Source organism: Engystomops pustulosus, unplaced genomic scaffold (genome assembly GCF_040894005.1).
Source record: "Engystomops pustulosus unplaced genomic scaffold, aEngPut4.maternal MAT_SCAFFOLD_108, whole genome shotgun sequence".
NCBI lineage: Eukaryota > Metazoa > Chordata > Amphibia > Anura > Leptodactylidae > Engystomops > Engystomops pustulosus.
Genome location: NW_027284990.1, coordinates 109,526 through 132,329, shown reverse-complemented (window position 1 = coordinate 132,329; position 22,804 = coordinate 109,526). Strand labels below are relative to the sequence as shown.

At 51.7% G+C, this 22,804-nt stretch overlaps 1 protein-coding gene across 1 annotated transcript in view; it reads right to left on the bottom strand.

The window, feature by feature from the left end:
• Positions 1 to 349: 349 nt before the first annotated feature.
• The window catches only part of LOC140107058 (cilia- and flagella-associated protein 337-like), a 39,348-nt gene continuing 16,893 nt past the window's right edge, over positions 350 to 22,804 (bottom strand). The window contains exon 6 of the mRNA XM_072131627.1: positions 350 to 838. Within this exon, the coding sequence (XP_071987728.1) occupies positions 350 to 838 (489 nt within the window). The remainder of the gene's footprint in view (positions 839 to 22,804) is intronic.

Below are 22,804 nucleotides of genomic sequence, written 5' to 3'. Positions count from 1 at the left end.
AGTACACAGCCATACATGGAGCTACAGCCACAGTACACAGCCATACATGGAGCTACAGCCGCAGTACACAGCCATACATGGAGCTACAGCCACATGACTGTTCGGCGCTGTTTGCTGGTGGTCTGGTGGAGCGAGTGTCTGGTTCTGCTTATCTAGAATAGTGAGTGACTGTCTTGGAGTATTTGTAGTAGTGTCTTTTCATGGTAGTCTATATAAATGGCTGTCTTTGGTGGCCGGGAGGAGTAAATGTCCCTGATTTTGCTGGATGTTTGTGAGTATCTGGTAGGCTGGATTTTCTTTCCCTGGTGGCTTAGAAGAGGGATTGTCTGTTTGTCTGTAGGTGTCTGTGTTACTGGTGGCCTGGAGAAGCGTCTCTCCCTGGTGGCCTGGAGAAGCGTCTCTCCCTGGCGGCCTGGAGAAGCGTCTGTCCCTGGCGGCCTGGAGAAGTGTCTGTCCCTGGCGGCCTGGAGAAGCGTCTGTCCCTGGTGGCCTGGAGAAGCGTCTGTCCCTGGTGGCCTGGAGAAGCGTCTGTCCCTGGTGGCCTGGAGAAGCGTCTGTCCCTGGTGGCCTGGAGAAGCGTCTGTCCCTGGTGGCCTGGAGAAGCGTCTGTCCCTGGTGGCCTGGAGAAGCGTCTGTCCCTGGTGGCCTGGAGTAGCGTCTGTCCCTGTGTTACCTTGATTGTCCCATCTCTGGCGCCGGTGAGCAGCTTCCTGTGTGACGGGTCCAGGGTCATACACGTGATCTCCTCGTCTCCATGAGCGTTCCGGAGAAGCAGGGACTTGTTTCCAGTTTCCACATCCCACACAATAATGGAGGAGTCGTCACTCGCTGTCACCACCTGCCAGGTGTGGATATAGTCAGGAAATGCAGTGACCCCACCGGGGCATGAACACAAGGAGCAGAGGGAATGTCATTGACATCTGTGGCCCCAACTGGCCTGGAGAAGGGGCCGGGACTGTGGGGGACTGTGGATGGTTCGCCTCTGGCGATTGGCCCCTCTTATCTCGGTGGTCACCTAAGAGGGGGGGGGGGGGCTCAGCTAGGGGAAGTGGGCCGCCCCCCGGCTATACAAAGCTCTTTCCTCCTTCCTTCAGGACCTTGAGATGTGAAGTCCCCCCCACCCTGCCCTCAGGTTAAGAAATTCTCATTTTCAGGTTTTCGTCCTTTTCGGTTTTGCTGCTTTCCTTTTGTTCTTCCCTAGATGTCAGAGCGACGGCGGAGGGGTGACATGCGCGGAGGCGAGGAAGGCGCCCGCATGCGCCACTTATGTTCATCCTACGGTTATTGCACAAACATTTAACACGTTCAGGTCTATTAAAGTTACCTGTAAATAAAATGGCTGCGGCCGAACCACATTCCCAGCCAAGAAGAGGGGGAGGCCGCACCCCTGGGACACCGATGGGGAGACACTTGCAGGTCAGTAACAGACTGGGGCTCATTACCTTATAGAGTCACTCGAGTTCAGTAAAAGTCTTATTTCCGTGTATTATGCTGCGAGCGGCGATTCACTAAGATCGTGCACCAGAAATCATAAATCTGCCGCTCAGGTCCCCGGAGTTCACCATCTTTTATGTGGAGCACCTTTAACATAAGGCGTGCAACACATTTTGAAAGTTACACCTATAGCACCTATACAGGGAGCGGGTCACACCTATAGCAGGGAGCAGGTCACACCTATAGCAGGGAGCAGGTCACACCTATAGCAGGGAGCGGGTCACACCTATAGCAGGGAGCGGGTCACACCTATAGCAGGGAGCGGGTCACACCTATAGCAGGGAGCGGGTCACACCTATAGCAGGGAGCGGGTCACACCTATAGCAGGGAGCGGGTCACACCTATAGCAAGGAGCGGGTCACACCTATAGCAAGGAGCGGGTCACACCTATAGCAGGGAGCGGGTCACACCTATAGCAGGGAGCGGGTCACACCTATAGCAGGGAGCAGGTCACACCTATAGCAGGGAGCAGGTCACACCTATAGCAGGGAGCAGGTCACACCTATAGCAGGGAGCAGGTCACACCTATAGCAGGGAGCAGGTCACACCTATAGCAGGGAGCAGGTCACACCTATAGCAGGGAGCAGGTCACACCTATAGCAGGGAGCAGGTCACACCTATAGCAGGGAGCAGGTCACACCTATAGCAGGGAGCAGGTCATACCTATAGCAAGGAACAGGTCACACCTATAGCAGGGAGCAGGTCACACCTATAGCAGGGAGCAGGTCACACCTATAGCAGGGAGCAGGTCACACCTATAGCAGGGAGCAGGTCACACCTATAGCAGGGAGCAGGTCACACCTATAGCAGGGAGCAGGTCACACCTATAGCAGGGAGCAGGTCACACCTATAGCAGGGAGCAGGTCACACCTATAGCAGGGAGCAGGTCACACCTATAGCAGGGAGCAGGTCACACCTATAGCAGGGAGCAGGTCATACCTATAGCAAGGAACAGGTCACACCTATAGCAGGGAGCAGGTCACACATATAGCAGGGAGCAGGTCACACCTATAGCAGGGAGCAGGTCACACCTATAGCAAGGAGCAGGTCACACCTATAACAAGGAGCAGGTCACACCTATAGCAGGGAGCAGGTCACACCTATAGCAGGGAGCAGGTCACACCTATAGCAGGGAGCAGGTCACACCTATAGCAGGGAGCAGGTCACACCTATAGCAAGGAGCAGGTCACACCTATAGCAGGGAGCAGATCACACCTATAGCAGGGAGCAGGTCACACCTATAGCAGGGAGCAGGTCACACCTATAGCAGGGAGCAGGTCACACCTATAGCAGGGAGCGGGTCACACCTATAGCAGGGAGCGGGTCACACTTATAGCAAGGAGCGGGTCACACCTATAGCAGGGAGCAGGTCACACCTCTAGCAGGGAGCAGGTCACACCTATAGCAAGGAGCAGGTCACACCTATAGCAGGGAGCAGGTCACACCTATAGCAGGGAGCAGGTCACACCTATAGCAGGGAGCAGGTCACACCTATAGCGAGAAGTAGGTCACACCTATAGCAGGGAGCAGGTCACACCTATAGCAGGGAGCAGGTCACACCTATAGCAGGGAGCAGGTCACACCTATAGCAGGGAGCAGGTCACACCTATAGCAGGGAGCAGGTCACACCTATAGCATGGAGCAGGTCACACCTATAGCAAGGAGCGGGTCACACCTATAGGGAGGAGCGGGTCACACCTATAGGGAGGAGCAGGTCACACCTATAGCAAGGAGAAGGTCACACCTATAGCAGAGAGCAGGTCACACCTATAGCAGGGAGCAGGTCACACCTATAGCAGGGAGCAGGTCACACCTATAGCAGGGAGCAGGTCACACCTATAGCGAGAAGTAGGTCACAACTATAGCAGGGAGCAAGTCACACCTATAACAGAGAGCAGGTCACACCTATAGCAAGGAGCAGGTCACACCTATAGCAGGGAGCAGGTCACACCTATAGCAGGGAGCAGGTCACACCTATAGCAGGGAGCAGGTCACACCTATAGCAGAGAGCAGGTCACACCTATAGCAAGGAGTAGGTCACACCTATAGCAGAGAGCAGGTCACACCTATAGCAAGGAGCAGGTCACACCTATAGCAGGGAGCAGGTCACACCTATAGCAGGGAGCAGGTCACACCTATAGCAAGGAGTAGGTCACACCTATAGCAGAGAGCAGGTCACACCTATAGCAAGGAGCAGGTCACACCTATAGCAGGGAGCAGGTCACACCTATAGCAAGGAGCAGGTCACACCTATAGCAAGGAGCAGGTCACACCTATAGCAGGGAGCAGGTCACACCTATAGCAGGGAGCAGGTCACACCTATAGCAGGGAGCAGGTCACACCTATAGCAAGGAGCAGATCACATTTATAGCAGGGAGCAGGTCACACCTATAGCAGGGAGCAGGTCACACCTATAGCAGGGAGCAGGTCACACCTATAGCAAGGAGCAGGTCACACCTATAGCAGGGAGCAGGTCACACCTATAGCAGGGAGCAGGTCACACCTATAGCAGGGAGCAGGTCACACCTATAGCAAGGAGCAGGTCACACCTATAGCAGGGAGCAGGTCACACCTATAACAGAGAGCAGGTCACACCTATAGCAAGGAGCGGGTCACACCTATAGCAGGGAGCGGGTCACACCTATAGCGAGAAGTAGGTCACACCTATAGCAGGGAGCAGGTCACACCTATAACAGAGAGCAGGTCACACCTATAGCAAGGAGCAGGTCACACCTATAGCAGGGAGCAGGTCACACCTATAGCAGGGAGCCGGTCACACCTATAGCAAGGAGCAGGTCACACCTATAGCAGGGAGCAGGTCACACCTATAGCAGGGAGCAGGTCACACCTATAGCAGGGAGCAGGTCACACCTATAGCAGGGAGCAGGTCACACCTATAACAGGGAGCAGGTCACACCTATAGCAGGGAGCAGGTCACACCTATAGCAGGGAGCAGGTCACACCTATAGCAGGGAGCAGGTCACACCTATAGCAGGGAGCAGGTCACACCTATAGCAACGAGCAGGTCACACCTATAGCAACGAGCAGGTCACACCTATAGCAAGGAGCGGGTCACACCTATAGCAGGGAGCGGGTCACACCTATAGCAAGGAGCGGGTCACACCTATAGCAGGGAGCAGGTCACACCTATAGCAGGGAGCAGGTCACACCTATAGCAGGGAGCAGGTCACACCTATAGCAGGGAGCAGGTCACACCTATAGCAGGGAGCAGGTCACACCTATAGCAAGGAGCAGATCACACCTATAGCAGGGAGCAGGTCACACCTATAACAGAGAGCAGGTCACACCTATAGCAGGGAGCAGGTCACACCTATAGCAGGGAGCAGGTCACACCTATAGCAGGGAGCAGGTCACACCTATAGCAGGGAGCAGGTCACACTTATAGCAAGGAGTAGGTCACACCTATAGCAAGGAGCAGGTCACACCTATAGCAAGGAGCAGGTCACACCTATAGCAAGGAGCGGGTCACACCTATAGCAGGGAGCGGGTCACACCTATAGCGAGAAGTAGGTCACACCTATAGCAGGGAGCAGGTCACACCTATAACAGAGAGCAGGTCACACCTATAGCAAGGAGCAGGTCACACCTATAGCAGGGAGCAGGTCACACCTATAGCAGGGAGCCGGTCACACCTATAGCAAGGAGCAGGTCACACCTATAGCAGGGAGCAGGTCACACCTATAGCAGGGAGCAGGTCACACCTATAGCGAGAAGTAGGTCACAACTATAGCAGGGAGCAGGTCACACCTATAGCAGGGAGCAGGTCACACCTATAGCAGGGAGCAGGTCACACCTATAGCAAGGAGCAGGTCACACCTATAGCAAGGAGCAGGTCACATCTATAGCAAGGAGCAGGTCACACCTATAGCAGGGAGCAGGTCACACCTATAGCTAGGAGCAGCTCACACCTATAGCTAGGAGCAGCTCACACCTATAGCAGGGAGCAGGTCACACCTATAGCAGAGAGCAGGTCACACCTATAGCAGAGAGCAGGTCACACCTATAGCAAGGAGTAGGTCACACCTATAGCAGAGAGCAGGTCACACCTATAGCAAGGAGCAGGTCACACCTATAGCAAGGAGCAGGTCACACCTATAGCAGGGAGCAGGTCACACCTATAGCAGGGAGCGGGTCACACCTATAGCAAGGAGCGGGTCACACCTATAGCAGGGAGCAGGTCACACCTATAGCAGGGAGCAGGTCACACCTATAGCAGGGAGCAGGTCACACCTATAGCAGGGAGCAGGTCACACCTATAGCAAGGAGCAGATCACACCTATAGCAGGGAGCAGGTCACACCTATAACAGAGAGCAGGTCACACCTATAGCAGGGAGCAGGTCACACCTATAGCAGGGAGCAGGTCACACCTATAGCAGGAAGCAGGTCACACCTATAGCAGGGAGCAGGTCACACCTATAGCAGGGAGCAGGTCACACCTATAGCAGGGAGCAGGTCACACCTATAGCAGGGAGCAGGTCACACCTATAGCAGGGAGCAGGTCACACTTATAGCAAGGAGCAGGTCACACCTATAGCAAGGAGCAGGTCACACCTATAGCAAGGAGCAGGTCACACCTATAGCAAGGAGCAGGTCACACCTATAGCAAGGAGCGGGTCACACCTATAGCAGGGAGCGGGTCACACCTATAGCGAGAAGTAGGTCACACCTATAGCAGGGAGCAGGTCACACCTATAACAGAGAGCAGGTCACACCTATAGCAAGGAGCAGGTCACACCTATAGCAGGGAGCAGGTCACACCTATAGCAGGGAGCCGGTCACACCTATAGCAAGGAGCAGGTCACACCTATAGCAGGGAGCAGGTCACACCTATAGCAGGGAGCAGGTCACACCTATAGCGAGAAGTAGGTCACAACTATAGCAGGGAGCAAGTCACACCTATAACAGAGAGCAGGTCACACCTATAGCAAGGAGCAGGTCACACCTATAGCAGGGAGCAGGTCACACCTATAGCAGGGAGCAGGTCACACCTATAGCAGGGAGCAAGTCACACTTATAGCAAGGAGCAGGTCACACCTATACCAGGGAGCGGGTCACACCTATAGCAGGGAGCGGATCACACATATAGCAAGGAGCAGGTCACACCTATAGCAGGGAGCAGGTCACACCTATAGCAGAGAGCAGGTCACACCTATAGCAAGGAGTAGGTCACACCTATAGCAGAGAGCAGGTCACACCTATAGCAAGGAGCAGGTCACACCTATAGCAAGGAGCAGGTCACACCTATAGCAGGGAGCAGGTCACACCTATAGCAGGGAGCGGGTCACACCTATAGCAAGGAGCGGGTCACACCTATAGCAGGGAGCGGGTCACACCTATAGCAGGGAGCAGGTCACACCTATAGCAGGGAGCAGGTCACACCTATAGCAGGGAGCAGGTCACACCTATAGCAAGGAGCAGATCACACCTATAGCAGGGAGCAGGTCACACCTATAACAGAGAGCAGGTCACACCTATAGCAGGTAGCAGGTCACACCTATAGCAGGGAGCAGGTCACACCTATAACAGAGAGCAGGTCACACCTATAGCAAGGAGCAGGTCACACCTATAGCAGGGAGCAGGTCACACCTATAGCAGGGAGCAGGTCACACCTATAGCAGGGAGCAGGTCACACCTATAGCAGGGAGCAGGTCACACCTATAGCAGGAAGCAGGTCACACCTATAGCAGGGAGCAGGTCACACCTATAGCAGGGAGCAGGTCACACCTATAGCAGGGAGCAGGTCACACCTATAGCAGGGAGCAGGTCACACCTATAGCAAGGAGCAGGTCACACCTATAGCAGGGAGCAGGTCACACCTATAGCAGGGAGCAGGTCACACCTATAGCAGGGAGCAGGTCACACCTATAGCAAGGAGCAGGTCACACCTATAGCAGGGAGCAGGTCACACCTATAACAGAGAGCAGGTCACACCTATAGCAAGGAGCGGGTCACACCTATAGCAGGGAGCGGGTCACACCTATAGCGAGAAGTAGGTCACACCTATAGCAGGGAGCAGGTCACACCTATAACAGAGAGCAGGTCACACCTATAGCAAGGAGCAGGTCACACCTATAGCAGGGAGCAGGTCACACCTATAGCAGGGAGCAGGTCACACCTATAACAGAGAGCAGGTCACACCTATAGCAAGGAGCAGGTCACACCTATAGCAGGGAGCAGGTCACACCTATAGCAGGGAGCCGGTCACACCTATAGCAAGGAGCAGGTCACACCTATAGCAGGGAGCAGGTCACACCTATAGCAGGGAGCAGGTCACACCTATAGCAGGGAGCAGGTCACACCTATAGCAGGGAGCAGGTCACACCTATAACAGGGAGCAGGTCACACCTATAGCAGGGAGCAGGTCACACCTATAGCAGGGAGCAGGTCACACCTATAGCAGGGAGCAGGTCACACCTATAGCAGGGAGCAGGTCACACCTATAGCAACGAGCAGGTCACACCTATAGCAACGAGCAGGTCACACCTATAGCAAGGAGCGGGTCACACCTATAGCAGGGAGCGGGTCACACCTATAGCAAGGAGCGGGTCACACCTATAGCAGGGAGCAGGTCACACCTATAGCAGGGAGCAGGTCACACCTATAGCAGGGAGCAGGTCACACCTATAGCAGGGAGCAGGTCACACCTATAGCAGGGAGCAGGTCACACCTATAGCAAGGAGCAGATCACACCTATAGCAGGGAGCAGGTCACACCTATAACAGAGAGCAGGTCACACCTATAGCAGGGAGCAGGTCACACCTATAGCAGGGAGCAGGTCACACCTATAGCAGGGAGCAGGTCACACTTATAGCAAGGAGCAGGTCACACCTATAGCAAGGAGCAGGTCACACCTATAGCAAGGAGCAGGTCACACCTATAGCAAGGAGCGGGTCACACCTATAGCAGGGAGCGGGTCACACCTATAGCGAGAAGTAGGTCACACCTATAGCAGGGAGCAGGTCACACCTATAACAGAGAGCAGGTCACACCTATAGCAAGGAGCAGGTCACACCTATAGCAGGGAGCAGGTCACACCTATAGCAGGGAGCCGGTCACACCTATAGCAAGGAGCAGGTCACACCTATAGCAGGGAGCAGGTCACACCTATAGCAGGGAGCCGGTCACACCTATAGCAAGGAGCAGGTCACACCTATAGCAGGGAGCAGGTCACACCTATAGCAGGGAGCAGGTCACACCTATAGCGAGAAGTAGGTCACAACTATAGCAGGGAGCAAGTCACACCTATAACAGAGAGCAGGTCACACCTATAGCAAGGAGCAGGTCACACCTATAGCAGGGAGCAGGTCACACCTATAGCAGGGAGCAGGTCACACCTATAGCAGGGAGCAAGTCACACTTATAGCAAGGAGCAGGTCACACCTATACCAGGGAGCGGGTCACACCTATAGCAGGGAGCGGGTCACACATATAGCAAGGAGCAGGTCACACCTATAGCAGGGAGCAGGTCACACCTATAGCAGGGAGCAGGTCACACCTATAGCAGGGAGCAGGTCACACCTATAGCAAGGAGCAGGTCACACCTATAGCAAGGAGCAGGTCACATCTATAGCAAGGAGCAGGTCACACCTATAGCAGGGAGCAGGTCACACCTATAGCAGGGAGCAGGTCACACCTATAGCTAGGAGCAGCTCACACCTATAGCAGGGAGCAGGTCACACCTATAGCAGAGAGCAGGTCACACCTATAGCAAGGAGTAGGTCACACCTATAGCAGAGAGCAGGTCACACCTATAGCAAGGAGCAGGTCACACCTATAGCAAGGAGCAGGTCACACCTATAGCAGGGAGCAGGTCACACCTATAGCAGGGAGCGGGTCACACCTATAGCAAGGAGCGGGTCACACCTATAGCAGGGAGCAGGTCACACCTATAGCAGGGAGCAGGTCACACCTATAGCAGGGAGCAGGTCACACCTATAGCAGGGAGCAGGTCACACCTATAGCAAGGAGCAGATCACACCTATAGCAGGGAGCAGGTCACACCTATAACAGAGAGCAGGTCACACCTATAGCAGGGAGCAGGTCACACCTATAGCAGGGAGCAGGTCACACCTATAGCAGGAAGCAGGTCACACCTATAGCAGGGAGCAGGTCACACCTATAGCAGGGAGCAGGTCACACCTATAGCAGGGAGCAGGTCACACCTATAGCAGGGAGCAGGTCACACCTATAGCAGGGAGCAGGTCACACCTATAGCAGGGAGCAGGTCACACTTATAGCAAGGAGCAGGTCACACCTATAGCAAGGAGCAGGTCACACCTATAGCAAGGAGCAGGTCACACCTATAGCAAGGAGCAGGTCACACCTATAGCAAGGAGCGGGTCACACCTATAGCAGGGAGCGGGTCACACCTATAGCGAGAAGTAGGTCACACCTATAGCAGGGAGCAGGTCACACCTATAACAGAGAGCAGGTCACACCTATAGCAAGGAGCAGGTCACACCTATAGCAGGGAGCAGGTCACACCTATAGCAGGGAGCCGGTCACACCTATAGCAAGGAGCAGGTCACACCTATAGCAGGGAGCAGGTCACACCTATAGCAGGGAGCAGGTCACACCTATAGCGAGAAGTAGGTCACAACTATAGCAGGGAGCAAGTCACACCTATAACAGAGAGCAGGTCACACCTATAGCAAGGAGCAGGTCACACCTATAGCAGGGAGCAGGTCACACCTATAGCAGGGAGCAGGTCACACCTATAGCAGGGAGCAAGTCACACTTATAGCAAGGAGCAGGTCACACCTATACCAGGGAGCGGGTCACACCTATAGCAGGGAGCGGATCACACATATAGCAAGGAGCAGGTCACACCTATAGCAGGGAGCAGGTCACACCTATAGCAGAGAGCAGGTCACACCTATAGCAAGGAGTAGGTCACACCTATAGCAGAGAGCAGGTCACACCTATAGCAAGGAGCAGGTCACACCTATAGCAAGGAGCAGGTCACACCTATAGCAGGGAGCAGGTCACACCTATAGCAGGGAGCGGGTCACACCTATAGCAAGGAGCGGGTCACACCTATAGCAGGGAGCAGGTCACACCTATAGCAGGGAGCAGGTCACACCTATAGCAGGGAGCAGGTCACACCTATAGCAGGGAGCAGGTCACACCTATAGCAAGGAGCAGATCACACCTATAGCAGGGAGCAGGTCACACCTATAACAGAGAGCAGGTCACACCTATAGCAGGTAGCAGGTCACACCTATAGCAGGGAGCAGGTCACACCTATAACAGAGAGCAGGTCACACCTATAGCAAGGAGCAGGTCACACCTATAGCAGGGAGCAGGTCACACCTATAGCAGGGAGCAGGTCACACCTATAGCAGGGAGCAGGTCACACCTATAGCAGGGAGCAGGTCACACCTATAGCAGGAAGCAGGTCACACCTATAGCAGGGAGCAGGTCACACCTATAGCAGGGAGCAGGTCACACCTATAGCAGGGAGCAGGTCACACCTATAGCAGGGAGCAGGTCACACCTATAGCAGGGAGCAGGTCACACCTATAGCAGAGAGCGGGTCACACCTATAGCAGGGAGCAGGTCACACCTATAGCAGGGAGCAGGTCACACCTATAGCAGAGAGCGGGTCACACCTATAGCAAGGAGCAGGTCACACTTATAGCAAGGAGCAGGTCACACCTATAGCAAGGAGCAGATCACATTTATAGCAGGGAGCAGGTCACACCTATAGCAGGGAGCAGGTCACACCTATAGCAGGGAGCAGGTCACACCTATAGCAGGGAGCAGGTCACACCTATAGCAAGGAGCAGATCACACCTATAGCAGGGAGCAGGTCACACCTATAACAGAGAGCAGGTCACAACTATAGCAGGGAGCAGGTCACACCTATAACAGGGAGCAGGTCACACCTATAGCAGGGAGCAGGTCACACTTATAGCAAGGAGCAGGTCACACCTATAGCAAGGAGCAGGTCACACCTATAGCAAGGAGCAGGTCACACCTATAGCAAGGAGCGGGTCACACCTATAGCAGGGAGCGGGTCACACCTATAGCGAGAAGTAGGTCACACCTATAGCAGGGAGCAGGTCACACCTATAACAGAGAGCAGGTCACACCTATAGCAAGGAGCAGGTCACACCTATAGCAGGGAGCAGGTCACACCTATAGCAGGGAGCCGGTCACACCTATAGCAAGGAGCAGGTCACACCTATAGCAGGGAGCAGGTCACACCTATAGCAGGGAGCAGGTCACACCTATAGCAGGGAGCAGGTCACACCTATAGCAGGGAGCAGGTCACACCTATAGCAGGGAGCAGGTCACACCTATAGCAGGGAGCAGGTCACACCTATAGCAGGGAGCAGGTCACACCTATAGCAGGGAGCAGGTCACACCTATAGCAGGGAGCAGGTCACACCTATAGCAGGGAGCAGGTCACACCTATAGCAACGAGCAGGTCACACCTATAGCAAGGAGCGGGTCACACCTATAGCAGGGAGCGGGTCACACCTATAGCAAGGAGCGGGTCACACCTATAGCAGGGAGCAGGTCACACCTATAGCAGGGAGCAGGTCACACCTATAGCAGGGAGCAGGTCACACCTATAGCAGGGAGCAGGTCACACCTATAGCAAGGAGCAGATCACACCTATAGCAGGGAGCAGGTCACACCTATAACAGAGAGCAGGTCACACCTATAGCAGGGAGCAGGTCACACCTATAGCAGGGAGCAGGTCACACCTATAGCAGGGAGCAGGTCACACTTATAGCAAGGAGCAGGTCACACCTATAGCAAGGAGCAGGTCACACCTATAGCAAGGAGCGGGTCACACCTATAGCAGGGAGCGGGTCACACCTATAGCGAGAAGTAGGTCACACCTATAGCAGGGAGCAGGTCACACCTATAACAGAGAGCAGGTCACACCTATAGCAAGGAGCAGGTCACACCTATAGCAGGGAGCAGGTCACACCTATAGCAGGGAGCCGGTCACACCTATAGCAAGGAGCAGGTCACACCTATAGCAGGGAGCAGGTCACACCTATAGCAGGGAGCAGGTCACACCTATAGCAGGGAGCAGGTCACACCTATAGCAGGGAGCAGGTCACACCTATAACAGGGAGCAGGTCACACCTATAGCAGGGAGCAGGTCACACCTATAGCAGGGAGCAGGTCACACCTATAGCAGGGAGCAGGTCACACTTATAGCAGGGAGCAGGTCACACCTATAGCAACGAGCAGGTCACACCTATAGCAACGAGCAGGTCACACCTATAGCAACGAGCAGGTCACACCTATAGCAAGGAGCGGGTCACACCTATAGCAGGGAGCGGGTCACACCTATAGCAAGGAGCGGGTCACACCTATAGCAGGGAGCAGGTCACACCTATAGCAGGGAGCAGGTCACACCTATAGCAGGGTGCAGGTCACACCTATAGCAGGGAGCAGGTCACACCTATAGCAGGGAGCAGGTCACACCTATAGCGAGAAGTAGGTCACACCTATAGCATATGGGGCGCCGTTTGTTCAGAATGTATTCTGTGCAATAAAATGTGTTCAGTGGCACAAAATTAATTTTGTGATTACAGAATTCATTCTATGGACACAGAATTCAATGTTGTCATCACAAAATCTGTTTTGTGCTTACAAAAGTAATATTTATCGACCCAAATTGCCTTTTGTCATTACAAAAATCATTTTTGTGTGCACAAAATCAATTAGACTTTCACAGAATGCACAAAAATAATTTTGTGATGCAGTTTATTTTGTGTGAACAGAATGTATTTTGTGTCACAAAATATAATTGTTTGACTACAAAATGCCATTTTGTCGCACAAAATACGATTTTGTGTCACACACAATATTATTTTGCCATACAGAATTCATTTTGTCTCACAAAATGCATTCTGTCACACAGAATTTATTCTGTCTCACAAAATGCATCTTGTCATACAAAATTCACAAAATGCATTCAGTCACACAGAATTAATTTTGTTACACAAAATGCATTTTGTCATACAATATTCACAAAATGTATTCTGTAACACAGAATTAATTTTGTCTCACAAAATGCATTCTGTCACACAAAATGCATTTTGTCACACAAAATGCATTTTGTCATACAAAATTCACAAAATACATTCTGTCACACAGAATTATTTTTGTCAGACAAAATGCATTTTGTCATACAAAATTCACAAAATGTATTCTGTCACACAGAATTAATTTTGTCTCACAAAATGCATTCTGTCACACAAAATGCATTTTGTCATACAAAATTCACAAAATGTATTCTGTAACACAGAATTAATTTTGTCACACAAAATGCATTTTGTCATACAAAATTCACAAAATACATTCTGTCAAACAGAATTAATTTTGTCAGACAAAATGCATTTTGTCATACAAAACTCACAAAATGTATTCTGTCACACAAAATGCATTCTTTCACTGTGAAATTTTTTGTTGCATCAAAAAGTTAGTAATTACAAAATTACCAAATTAATGAAGTAATTAACCCCTTGCTAATACGGCGCTGGCTCCCAGGGATTAGCGCTCATCACTGTTCTAGTATGGCGCAAGTGCACCAGGGCTATCCCATGCCACCATGTCACGTGATGTGGTGACATCACGATGAGATGCAGGTGACTGAGGCAGTAGAACCTCCAGCCAACATCACCCAACCAATCGGATCAGTCCCGCCCGTTGATCGCTGCGATTGCAGCGTTTTTGGGCTAAAAAACGTGTTTTTAGCGCCTTCCTCTAGCGCCCCCATTCTGGTTTGGTACCGCTGGAGAGATGAGCAGAGCGTTACTGTGTGCACCAAAACACATTTTTCCTATCTTATCTCTATTGATCCCTATCTGTTCCCTCCTGCATCCTTTGTTTTCCCTGTGTGATCACACTTGTCTTCCGTTTTTCCCTGTCTGTCCCTTCTGAACCCAAACACACTTTTCAGTGCGCTGTGTTAGCGTTGTTCTGTACTGGATGCACTGATCAGTGCGCTGTGTTAGCATTGTTCTGCACCGGACACACTTTTCAGTGCGCTGTGGTAGCGTTGTTCTGCTCTGGACGCACTTTTCAGTGCGCCGTGTAAATAGCGCTGCACAGTATCTTTAGCGGTAGTTAGTTTGTCTTAGGGCAGCTAGGTGCATCTGTAGCGCAATTTTGCACGGTGCACATAGGGTTTTTTTGTGCCTGGTATTATTTTTTTCCGGAGCGCCGTAGGTGTACCCGTAGGAGGGTGCACTTATCTATTTTTTGTGTGTGCCATCTGTGCGGATTGTCTGTGTACGTTCTCTAGTTTTTTTCTGGTGCACACTTATTTATTTGCGTGCAGTGTCTCAGAAGACGTGCGCCGTGCTGGAGACATACAACATGCGGCCTCTGACCATCCTCCTGCTCATCCCCCAGTGACCTGGAAGGACCCCGAGAAGGTGCCGTAGGGTTCCTGTGCCTGGGACTTCTGCAGGAGAAGTGTCTGGGGCTTCCACTGACCCCACATGGGTAGCCCCAGATAATTATACCCCTCAGGTCCTCGACTTTTTGGACCAACCTGGAATTAAATTTGACACGGCAGGGCTCAGAGCTTTGGACTTTTTAAAGTTTTCTTTTTGATGAGGAGCTGTTGAATTTAATTGTAGTCCAGACCAATCTCTACGCTGCGCAGCATATGCCCAAAACCCCTCATCATTTTATGCCCAACCCTAGAGGTGGACCCCTGTCACTGCAGCAGAGATGCACAAGTATTGGGGCATAATACTCCTTATGGGGATAGTAAAGAAGCCATCGATCTGGGACTACTGGAGCACAGATATACTGGACCGCACCCCCATGTTCCGCATGGCAATGAGCAGGAAGCGCTCTGAAGCCATCCATAAGTTTTTGCACTACACCGACAACACACAGCGCCCACCCAGAGACGACCCCAGTTATGATCGTTTATTTAAGGTCAGGCCCATACTAGATAATCTTAGTGCCAAGTTTGCCCAGGAATATACCCCCGCCCAACATGTGAGCATAGACGAGTCCCTGGTACAATTCAAATTCAAATCTGACCAATCACAATCCTTGTAATATAAACAATGTAATCTCTAGGGGGGAAAGGGAAATGCACATTTGTTATAGCCTTTCTAGGAACGGTTTAAGGCTACATTCACTCGAAGGTATGGAGGACGTATATACAGCCGATGTACACTCACCGGCCACTTTATTAGGTACACCTGTCCAACTGCTCGTTAACACTTAATTTCTAATTAGCCAATCACATGGCGGCAGTGCATTTAGGCATGTAGATATGGCCAAGACAATCTCCTGCAGTTCTCCCGAGCATCAGTATGGGGAAGAAAGGTGATTTGTGGCCTGTGAACGTGGCATGGTTGTTGGTGCCAGAAGGGATTTTCACGCACAACCATCTCTTGGGTTTACAGAGAATGGTCCGAAAAAGAAAAAACATCCAGTGAGCGGCAGTTCTGTGGGCGGAAATGCCTTGTTGATGCCAGAGGTCAGAGGAGAATGGGCAGACTGGTTCGAGCTGATAGAAAGGCAACAGTGACTCAAATCGACACCCATTACAACCAAGGTAGGCAGAAGAGCATCTCTGAACACACAGTACGTCCAACTTTGAGGCAGATGGGCTACAGCAGCAGAAGATCACACCGGGTGCCACTCCTTTCAGCTAAGAACAGGAAACTGAGGCTACAATTTGCACAAGCTCATCGAAATTGGACAGTAGAAGATTGGAAAAACGTTGCCTGGTCTGATGAGTCTCAATGTCTGCTGCGACATTCGGATGGTAGGGTCAGAATTTGGCGTCAACAACATGAAAGCATGGATCCATCCTGCCTTGTATCAGCGGCTCAGGCTGGTGGTGGTGGTGTCATGGATCCATCCTGCCTTGTATCAGCGGCTCAGGCTGGTGGTGGTGGTGTCATGGATCCATCCTGCCTTGTATCAGCGGGTCAGGCTGGTGGTGGTGGTGTCATGGATCCATCCTGCCTTGTATCAGCGGGTCAGGCTGGTGCTGGTGGTGTCATGGATCCATCCTGCCTTGTATCAGCGGCTCAGGCTGGTGGTGGTGGTGTCATGGATCCATCCTGCCTTGTATCAGCGGCTCAGGCTGGTGGTGGTGGTGTCATGGATCCATCCTGCCTTGTATCAGCGGGTCAGGCTGGTGGTGCTGGTGTCATGGATCCATCCTGCCTTGTATCAGCGGGTCAGGCTGGTGGTGGTGGTGTCATGGATCCATCCTGCCTTGTATCAGCGGGTCAGGCTGGTGGTGGTGGTGTCATGGATCCATCCTGCCTTGTATCAGCGGCTCAGGCTGGTGGTGCTGGTGTCATGGATCCATCCTGCCTTGTATCAGCGGGTCAGGCTGGTGGTGCTGGTGTCATGGATCCATCCTGCCTTGTATCAGCGGCTCAGGCTGGTGGTGGTTGTAGTGTCATGGATCCATCCTGCCTTGTATCAGCGGCTCAGGCTGGTGGTGGGGGTGTCATGGATCCATCCTGCCTTGTATCAGCGGCTCAGGCTGGTGGTGGTGGTGTCATGGTGTTGTTGCTGCCCATGTCCATCCCTTTATGAGCACAATGTACCCTGTAACATCTGATGGCTACTTTCAGCAGGATAATGCGCCATGTCATAAAGCTGGAATCATCTCAGACTGGTTTCTTGAACATGACAATGAGGTCACTGGACACAAATGGCCTCCACAGTCACCAGATCTCAATCCAATAGAGCATCTTTGGGATGTGGTGGAACGGGAGATTCGCATCATGGATGTGCAGCCGACAAATCTGCGGCAACTGTGTGATGCCATCATGTCAATATGGACCAGAATCTCTGAGGAGCTTCCAGCACCTTGTTGTATCTATGCCACGAAGAATTGAGGCAGTTCTGAAGGCAAAAGGGGGTCCAACCCGTTACTAGCATGGTGCACCTAATAAAGTGGCCGGTGAGTGTATATACACCACATATATACGTTCCCCATACATTTCAATCGCCTCACGGCAGCCGTATGCTATCTGAGATTTGTTAAAGGAAACCTATCATAATAGATCTACCTAAAAAGATCTTTATCAAGGGGAGGGGAGGCATATAGCATGGCTGACTGTGTGTGTGAGATGTAGCAGAGCTGAGAGTGTCATTGGGGAAGATTTATCGAGCTGTCTAAAAGTCAGAATATTCCTATCACAGCTCCCCTTTAAAATATTCATGAGCACTGGTGAAATTAAAGCTGAGCTATAATTGGTTGCCCTGGGCAACTAGGAATATTCTGACTTTTAGACAGCTTGATAAATCAGCCCCATTGTGTGTAATAGGCATCTCATGGATCTCATCATCTCTGATCTGTCTCATCTCTCTCTATGTGTCAGATACTAGTAGAATGCTCAGAAGGTAAATGAAAGTGTAGATAAACCCTGTACCCTTATAATCTAAGCACATTGTAAACTCACAGGAACTCACAACACAGATGACTCATAAAGTGTCTGCTCAGAGAGTCCCCGCTCACAGCACAGAGGGATCATGAAGTGTCTGCTCAGAGAGTCCCCGCTCACAGCACAGAGGGATCATGAAGTGTCTGCTCAGAGAGTCCCCGCTCACAGCACAGATGACTCATAAAGTGTCTGCTCAGAGAGACCCCGCTCACAGCACAGAGGGATCATGAAGTGTCTGCTCAGAGAGTCCCCGCTCACATCACAGAGGGATCATGAAGTGTCTGCTCAGAGACTCCCCGCTCACAGCACAGAGGGATCATGAAGTGTCTGCTCAGAGAGTCCCCACTCACAGCACAGAGGGATCATGAAGTGTCTGCTCAGAGAGTCCCCGCTCACAGCACAGATGACTCATAAAGTGTCTGCTCAGAGAGTCCCCGCTCACAGCACAGAGGGATCATGAAGTGTCTGCTCAGAGAGTCCCCGCTCACAGCACAGAGGGATCATGAAGTGTCTGCTCAGAGAGTCCCCACTCACAGCACAGAGGAATCATGAAGTGTCTGCTCAGAGAGTCCCCGCTCACAGCACAGAGGGATCATGAAGTGTCTGCTCAGAGAGTCCCCGCTCACAGCACAGAGGGATCATGAAGTGTCTGCTCAGAGAGTCCCTACTCACAGCACAGAGGAATCATGAAGTGTCTGCTCAGAGAGTCCCCGCTCACAGCACAGAGGAATCATGAAGTGTCTGCTCAGAGAGTCCCCGCTCACAGGACAGAGGGATCATGAAGTGTCTGCTCAGAGAGTCCCCGCTCACAGCACAGAGGGATCATGAAGTTTCTGCTCAGAGAGTCCCCGCTCACAGCACAGAGGGATCATGAAGTGTCTGCTCAGAGAGTCCCCGCTCACAGCACAGAGGGATCATGAAGTTTCTGCTCAGAGAGTCCCCGCTCACAGCACAGAGGAATCATGAAGTGTCTGCTCAGAGAGTCCCCGCTCACAGCACAGAGGGATCATGAAGTGTCTGCTCAGAGAGTCCCCGCTCACAGCACAGAGGGATCATGAAGTGTCTGCTCAGAGAGTCCCCGCTCACAGCACATAGGGATCATGAAGTGTCTGCTCAGAGAGTCCCCGCTCACAGCACAGAGGGATCATGAAGTGTCTGCTCAGAGAGTCCCCGCTCACAGCACAGAGGGATCATGAAGTGTCTGCTCAGAGAGTCTCCGCTCACAGCACAGAGGATCATGAAGTGTCTGCTCAGAGACTCCCCGCGCACAGCACAGAGGAATCATGAAGTGTCTGCTCAGAGAGTCCCCGCTCACAGCACAGAGGAATCATGAAGTGTCTGCTCAGAGAGTCCTCACTCACAGCACAGAGGGATCATGAAGTGTCTGCTCAGAGAGTCCCCGCTCACAGCACAGAGGAATCATGAAGTGTCTGCTCAGAGAGTCCCGGCTCACAGCACAGAGGGATCATGAAGTGTCTGCTCAGAGAGACCCCACTCACAGCACAGAGGGATCATGAAGTGTCTGCTCAGAGAATCCCCGCTCACAGCACAGAGGGATCATGAAGTGTCTGCTCAGAGAATCCCCGCTCACAGCACAGAGGGATCATGAAGTGTCTGCTCAGAGATTCCCCGCTCACAGCACAGAGGGATCATGAAGTGTCTGCTCAGAGAGTCCCCGCTCACAGCACAGAGGGATCATGAAGTGTCTGCTCAGAGAGTCTCCGCTCACAGCACAGAGGAATCATGACGTGTCTGCTCAGAGAGTCCCCGCTCACAGCACAGAGGAATCATGAAGTGTCTGCTCAGAGATTCCCCGCTCACAGCACAGAGGGATCATGAAGTGTCTGCTCAGAGAGTCCCCGCTCACAGCACAGAGGGATCATGAAGTGTCTGCTCAGAGAGTCCCCGCTCACAGCACAGAGGGATCATGAAGTGTCTGCTCAGAGAATCCTCGCTCACAGCACAGAGGGATCATGAAGTGTCTGCTCAGAGAGTCCCCGCTCACAGCACAGAGGGATCATGAAGTGTCTGCTCAGAGAGTCCCCGCTCACAGCACAGAGGGATCATGAAGTGTCTGCTCAGAGAATCCTCGCTCACAGCACAGAGGGATCATGAAGTGTCTGCTGAGAGAGTCCCCGCTCACAGCACAGAGGAATCATGAAGTGTCTGCTCAGAGAGTCCCCGCTCACAGCACAGAGGGATCATGAAGTGTCTGCTCAGAGAGTCCCCGCTCACAGCACAGAGGGATCATGAAGTGTCTGCTCAGAGAGTCCCCGCTCACAGCACAGAGGAATCATGAAGTGTCTGCTCAGAGAGTCCCCGCTCACAGCACAGAGGAATCATGAAGTGTCTGCTCAGAGAGTCCTCGCTCACAGCACAGAGGGATCATGAAGTGTCTGCTCAGAGAGTCCTCGCTCACAGCACAGAGGGATCATGAAGTGTCTGCTCAGAGAGTCCCCGCCCACAGCACAGAGGAATCATGAAGTGTCTGCTCAGAGAGTCCCTGCTCACAGCACAGAGGGATCATGAAGTGTCTGCTCAGAGAGTCCCCGCTCACACTCTGGAGTCTTACACCGACCATCACTGAGTGATAGGAGCTAAAACACCAATAACACTGAGTAACATTGTACAATAAGGGGTTAAACATGATCTTTATTGTGTAAACATTGAGATGTGAGAACTTTATTTCATGGGAAAACCCCTTTAACCCCTTAACGCTCTGCGCCGTAGCTCTACGGCGCAGAGGTGTAAGGAGTGTATGAAGAGGGCTCACGGGCTGAGTCCTCTTCATACAAAGGTGGGGGTTTTTGCATATTGCACAAAACCCCCACCGCTAATAACCGCGGTCGGTGCTTGCACCGATCGCGGCTATTAACCCCTTCAACGCCGCCGGCAAAGTCGCCGGCGGCGTTTAAAAGACGGCGGCGCGCGGGCGCCGCCATCTTTTTTCCGATCGCCACGCCCCCGAACGTCATCGGGGGGCGGCGATCGGTTGCCATGGTAGCCTCGTGTCTTCTTTTGACACGAGGCTATCTGGCAGCTGCAGATTCGTTACAATGAGCCAGTGGCTCATTGTAATGAATGTGCTGCAAAAATGCCATATATTGCAATACAGAAGTATTGCAGTATATGGTAGCAGCGATCTGACCATCTAGGGTTAATGTACCCTAGATGGTCTAAAAGATAGTGAAAAAAAAAAGAAAAAAAAAAGTTTAAAAAATAAAAAAAATTAATAAAATATTAAAAGTTCAAATCACCCCCCTTTCCCTAGAACGGATATAAAACATAATAAACAGTAAAAATCACAGACATATTAGGTATCGCCGCGTCCCAAAATGCCCGATCTATCAAAATATTAAAACGGTTACAGGCGGCGGTGACCTCCGAGGCGGGAAATGGCGCCCAAATGTCCGAAATGCGACTTTTACACCTTTTTACATAACATAAAAAATGAAATAAAAAATGATCAAAATGTCGCACAGACCTCAAAATGGTAGCAATGAAAACGTTGCCTCATTTCGCAAAAAATGACCCCTCACACATCTCCGTGCGCCAAAGTATGAAAAAGTTATTAGCGTCAGAAAATGGCAAAAAAATTTTTTTCTTTTTTGTACACATTCGTTTAATTTTTGAAAATGTATTAAAACACAATAAAACCTATAAATCTGGTGTCACCGCGATCGCACCAAACCAAAGAATAAAGTAGGCGTGTTATTTGGAGCGAAGAGTGAAAGTCGTAAAAACTGAGCCCACAAGAACGTGACGCATGTGCGGTTTTTTTTCAATTTTTCCACATTTGGAATTTTTTTTCAGCTTCGCAGTACACGGCATGTTAAAATAAATAACATCACGGGAAAGTAAAATTTGTTACGCACAAAATAAGCCTCACACAGGTCTGTACACGGAAAAATGAAAAAGTTATGGATTTTTGAAGTTGGAGAGCGAGAAAAGAGCCGGAAAACCCTCCGTCCTTAAGGGGTTAAGGAGATCTCTTACTACCCAAAACCTTGTGGGCTCAGGGACCGGGTTTTGCCATCCAGCATTTAGTTTGCTTTATATAAAGGATGATAAATCCTAATGGGCTAAAGAAGCGGCTCCCCCTATCCACCAGGACCTACCTGCACCCCACATTACATCCATGTCACCCTGCACCCCCACATTACATCCATGTCACCCTGCACCCCCACATTACATCCATGTCACCCTGCACCCCCATACTACATCCATGTCACACTGCACCCCCACATTACATCCATATCACCCTGCACCCCCACATTACATCCATGTCACCCTGCACCCCCACATTACATCCATGTCACCCTGCACCCCCACATTACATCCATGTCACCCTGCACCCCCACATTACATCCATGTCACCCTGCACCCCCACATTACATCCATGTCACCCTGCACCCCCACATTACATCCATGTCACCCTGCACCCCACATTACATCCATGTAACCCTGCACCCCCACATTACATCCATGTCACCCTGCACCCCCACATTACATCCATGTCACCCTGCACCCCCACATTACATCCATGTCACCCTGCACCCCACATTACATTCATGTCACCCTGCACCCCCACATTACATCCATGTCACCCTGCACCCCACATTACATCCATGTCACCCTGCACCCCCACATTACATCCATGTCACCCTGCACCCCACATTACATCCATGTCACCCTGCACCCCCACATTACATCCATGTCACCCTGCACCCCCACATTACATCCATGTCACCCTGCACCCCCACATTACATCCATGTCACCCTGCACCCCCACATTACATCCATGTCACCCTGCACCCCACATTACATCCATGTCACCCTGCATCCCCACATTACATCCATGTCACCCTGCATCCCCACA